The following is a 5,000-nucleotide window of genomic DNA, read 5'->3' as shown; positions in this document are numbered from 1 at the left end:
TTGAATTCTGGTTATGTTAGCTTCAGTTTAATTCTGATTGCATGAACTTAAAGATTTTTGTTGTGTATTCTCGTTTATACTTGAATTCTGATGCAAATTAACAGATTTTTTTTTTTGTTATCTCAGCTTTAACTGAATTTTGATCAAATTAACATGAATTTGATTTTGGTTATATTGACTCCAAAGCCATTCTGATTAAGATAACTTAAACTGAAAACTGACTGAATTGTTTTCAAATAAATTGTACTTGAATTCAGAGAAATATTTGCGATGCTTTGATCAAGAAAATTCCGAATTAGTTCTATTCGACTCAAATCAGGTAAACTTCCAAATTAACTAAACTCAGTTATACCTTTTTTTTTATTGATCTGATGAAAAGAAATCTTGATTAAATTAGAATCTGTTAAATCTATTCCTAATTGCACTTCCTCGGGGAGACAGGGAGCATGAAATCAGGAAAAAGGGGTGTGTCTTTAGCCAAATTAAGGAGAAAACCACTTTTTAGTCAAAATCTGCAACAACAACAACACCAAAAATAAACCAAAGCAAAAAACAAATGGAAATTTCAATTTAAAGTGTAAAACTAGAATGTCTCTAAGAGGGGCGACATATAAGCCATTAAGAAAAAAGAATAATAAGAAAAAAAAGAAAATGATGCAGACAGTAAAAGCACAAAACAGATGGAAAAAGAGACATCGCAATTATAAAATCAAGCTTATCGTAGCGCTCCCTCTCGAGGCCAGCGAGCGCCGAGAGCCGCTCTCCTGCAGCAGAGCAGCGGCCACTTACGGGGGGGCAGGAGGGCCGGGCGGGCACGGGCGGGGCGGTCCTGCGGGGGCGGGAAGGGGGGTACCGGCTCGGAAGGACTCTGCAGGGGGAGGCGAAGAGGATTTACTCATGGAGAGGATTGTGCAATATATAAAGTCACGCTTACAAGTCTGGACGCAGTGTATCATCACTTCAGACACCATTACTCAGTGTCAACTCACGTGTCACGGCACTTGGCGTTGCCGTCGCGCCTGGCACCGGCACGGCACGCGGAGAGGCCGGGCTCGAACACGTTGCCGGGGGAGGCGAACGGCTGGGGGGAACGGCGCCCCCGGTGGTGCAGGGGGGGCGCGCCCGGCACCAGGCTGTGGGGGAGGAGGGGGGGGAGTGCAAGGTCGCTCTTCGCTTTACATCTCTTAAGCTTTGTAATATATACATGCATGTCTATATCTATATCTGTCTATCCATATATTATATCTGCACAGAATATATACATATACATTATCTATATAAATTAATTATATATATACACACACACACACACACACACACACATATATGCATGAATATATATGTAAATATATATATACATATATACATATATGCCTATATATACACACACATATCCATACACACACATAGAGCACACGCACGCACGCGCGCACGCACGCACGCCCGCCCCGGCGCCGGACTCACTTGCTGAGGAAGCCGAGGACGGACACGGAGCCGTTGACGGCGATGAGCGGCGGCGAGAAGGCGTTCATGTGCGTGGGCAGAAGCGCGACCATGGCGTGGGCGTCCTCGAGGGCGTCGTCGTCGGCGTCGTCGTGGTGGTTGGCCACGACCGACTGGCCCATGATGAAGGGCGGCGGAAAGCTCACGTTGGCCGCCGCCTTCATGACGGAGGAGCCGATGGCGGGGCGCACCAGCAGCGTCGTGCCGGCGGGCGTGATCTTGGCCTTCACGCCCTTACGGGACGAGGACGAGGAGGGGCGGCGGCGGGACGAGGACGAGGAGGACGAGGGCTTGGCACGGGAGTCCTTGGGGTCCTTGGAGGGCGCGTCGCGGGGCAGCGGGGACCCGTAGACGCTGGCCAGGAAGTCGAGCGTGTCGGCGTCGAGCAGCTGGTAGCCGGCGTCGTCGAGCGTCGAGCACACGCCGCGCAGGAGCTCGAACGACAGCGAGTAGAGTTCGTCGCTCTGGCAGAAGGGCGGCCGCTGCGGGGGAGGAGAGGGGGTTAGGGGGGAGGGGGGGGACGGAAGGAAGGAAGGAAGGAGGAGATGAGAGACAGGGAGGGGACAGTAGGAAACTGGCGGCAGTGAAAGACATGAAAGGATGAGGACGAAAGGAGGGAACTGAGGAAGGGGAAAGGAGCGAAAGCAGGCAAGAGAGAGGGGAGGAAAGGGGCAGCAGCAAAGGGCGGCACTCGCCAGGCGCGGAGGAAGGGCGGAAGAAGGGAGAAAGCGGAAACGAAAGAGAAGGACAGTCTGAGAGGAACAAAGGCAGAAAGGAAATCAGCAAAGACGGCAATAAGTCGCAGGGCCGAAGGAGAAAAAAACAGGAAAGAGAAGACAGAAGAGAAAAGACGAAAGGATGAACCATGATGATGAATGAGAAGAAGAGAGAGAAAAAAAAAGAAAAACAAAAGAGGGAACAAAGAGAAAGACGGAAAGAAAGATAGATCCAGAAGCCGATCTGGTGGCACTTGCCGTCGTGCAGGGAGGGGGCGAATGGGGCGAAAGGCAAAGGCAAGAAAGAGGGAATAGAAGAGAAAGGAAGAAAGAAAGGAAGAAAGAAAGGAAGACAGAAAGGAAGAAAGAAAGAAGACAAGAAAGAAAAGAAGAGACGCAGGAGGACGCCTTACCGAGCCGATCTGGTAGCACTTGCCGTCGTGCAGGGAGGGGGCGAAGGGCAGGTCGCTGGGGCCCCGCTTGAGGTTGAGTCCCTTGCAGGGGTCGGGCACGCACTCGGGGGGGCGCCGGAAGCTCGTGAACCAGAACACCTGGGGGAGAGAGGGGGTAGGGGGGGTTAATCGTGTGAATCGCATCCTCGTCCTTGAAATTTAGCCAAAGATGCCCGTCGATTTTTATTTTTGTGGGAATCGTCAGCCTCAGTTACCGTCTCCGCCTCTCTCTCTTTCTCTTTCTCTTTTCTTTTGCCAGCCCTTTTCCCCTTTGCCGTTTGTTCTTGTCCCCCCCATCTACTGCTTTCTCCTTTGCACTTTCTTTTTCTTTCCTATCCCCCCTACTCTTCGTATTTACAATGTTCTTTCCCTTTCTTATTCTTTATTCCCCATATATCTTTCCCTCTCCCTCCCCTATCCACCTTTCCCCCTCTCCCTCCCCTATCCACCTTTCCCCTCCCCCCCTATCCACCTTCCCTCCCCCTATCCATCGTTCCCCCCCTCCCTCCCCTGTCTACGCCCCCCCTCCCCTGTCTGCCGTTCGCTCCGCCCGCCACTGACCTCGCCGGCGGGGCATCCGGAGAGGCGCGCGAGGACCGGCTCGCACACGTCGTCGTCCAGGTCGTCGTCCTCCTCGTAGGTGCCGTCCGGACAGCCGCACACCGGCGTCCCGAAGCCGGTCGTGAACAGGCGGCGTCCGGCTGTGGGGGAGGGGGAGGGGCGAGGAAAGGGGGGGAGTTGGAGGGGGAGGGGCGAGGAAAGGGGAGAAGGGGGAGGATGGAAGGGGGAGGATGGAAGGGGGGGAGAGGGAAAGGGGGAAGGAGGAGGGGATGAAGGAGGAAGGAGGGGAAGGGGGAGGAAGGGGAGGACGAAAGGTAGGGAAGGGAGGGTGGAGAGGAAGGAGGTGGATAGGAAAGGGGAAAAGGAAGGAAGGAGAAAGAGGGAGCAAGGGAAGGAAGAGGAAAGGGGCGAGAGACGGGGAGGGGGAAGGGAGGAGGGGGGGAAGGGAGGAGGTAAGGGGGGAGAGCAAGGGGAAGGGGAGAGAGGAAGGGGAAGGTGAGAGAGGAAGGGGGGGGGGGGGAAACTCGTTCTTTAAATATGAACTAAATAGCTCTCTTTATTATCATTATTTTTATCATTATTATTATCATAATTATTCTAATTATCACAGTTATTATCATCATCATTATTATCATTATCATTATTATAATTATCATTATTATTCTTATTAATATTATTATTATTGTAATGATAATAATAATAATGATTATTGTTATTATTAATAGTAGCAGCAGCTGTGGCATTAGTAGGATCCTTGATTACTGTCGTTGTTGTTATTATCATCATTATCATTATCATTATTATTATTATTATTATTATTATTATTATTATTATTATTATCATTATTATTATTATTATTATTATTTTGTTATTATTATTATTATTATTATTATTTTATTATCATTATTATTATTATTATTATTATTATTATCATTATCATTATTATTATTAATATTATCATTATCATCATCATTTTCATTATCATTTTTTTCAGCATCATAATCATTATCATCACTATCACCATCAAAAAGATTTTATCATTATCGCTATTAATATCATTAATGTTATTATCTATAATCATCAATCATCATTATAATCATTGTCTCAAAACTTTTCACTTCACTGATTTATCTCAGGAACTACACTTCTTTTTTAAAAATTTATTCACGTGTTTGATTGTCTTAAATTCATGTATTCAATTCTAGTTATACTTTTCATCCATTCATTTATTTTTTCATTCCTTCACGTATTTCATTTTATTACGACTCTCATTTATCAATCTATCTAATGCCTTCTATTGATTCATCTTATTTTCATTCTTTCTCCCTTTTCCCACAACAGCTACATACGTGGGCAATTTTTTTTTTTCATTTTTCCATCTCTTTTCTCCCCATTCATCAACCTCTCTCTTCCCCCATTCACCAATCTCTCTCTCTTCCCCCATTCATCAATCTCTCTCTCTCCCCCCATTCACCAACTCTCTCTCTTCCCCCATTCATTCAGCCTCTCTCTTCCCCCCATTCACCAACCTCTCTCTCCCCCCATTCATCAATCTCTCTCTCTTCCCCCATTCATCAATCTCTCTCTCCCCCCATTCATCAATCTCTCTCTCTCCCCCCATTCACCTCTCTCTTCCCCATTCACCTCTCTCTTCCCCATTCACCTCTCTCCCCCCCATTCACCTCTCTCTTCCCCATTCACCTCTCTCTTCCCCATTCACCTCTCTCTTCCCCATTCATCAATCTCTCTCTTCCCCCCATTCACCAAC

General features: G+C 47.6%; 1 protein-coding gene across 2 annotated transcripts in view; it reads right to left on the bottom strand.

The window, feature by feature from the left end:
• Positions 1-5,000, bottom strand: part of LOC119597798 — a 40,905-nt gene that overhangs the window by 1,466 nt on the left and 34,439 nt on the right. For both annotated transcript variants that reach the window (XM_037947433.1, XM_037947432.1), the window contains exons 7-11: positions 3,233-3,372; positions 2,633-2,770; positions 1,465-1,985; positions 990-1,133; positions 790-868 (exon numbers count right to left, since the gene is read on the bottom strand). In XM_037947433.1, the coding sequence (XP_037803361.1) occupies positions 790-868; positions 990-1,133; positions 1,465-1,985; positions 2,633-2,770; positions 3,233-3,372 (1,022 nt within the window). The remainder of the gene's footprint in view (positions 1-789; positions 869-989; positions 1,134-1,464; positions 1,986-2,632; positions 2,771-3,232; positions 3,373-5,000) is intronic.

Source organism: Penaeus monodon, chromosome 40, assembly GCF_015228065.2.
Source record: "Penaeus monodon isolate SGIC_2016 chromosome 40, NSTDA_Pmon_1, whole genome shotgun sequence".
In the NCBI taxonomy this organism is placed as follows: domain Eukaryota; kingdom Metazoa; phylum Arthropoda; class Malacostraca; order Decapoda; family Penaeidae; genus Penaeus; species Penaeus monodon.
The sequence above is the reverse complement of the archived record's forward strand: the minus strand, read 5'-3'. Positions and strand labels throughout refer to the sequence as shown.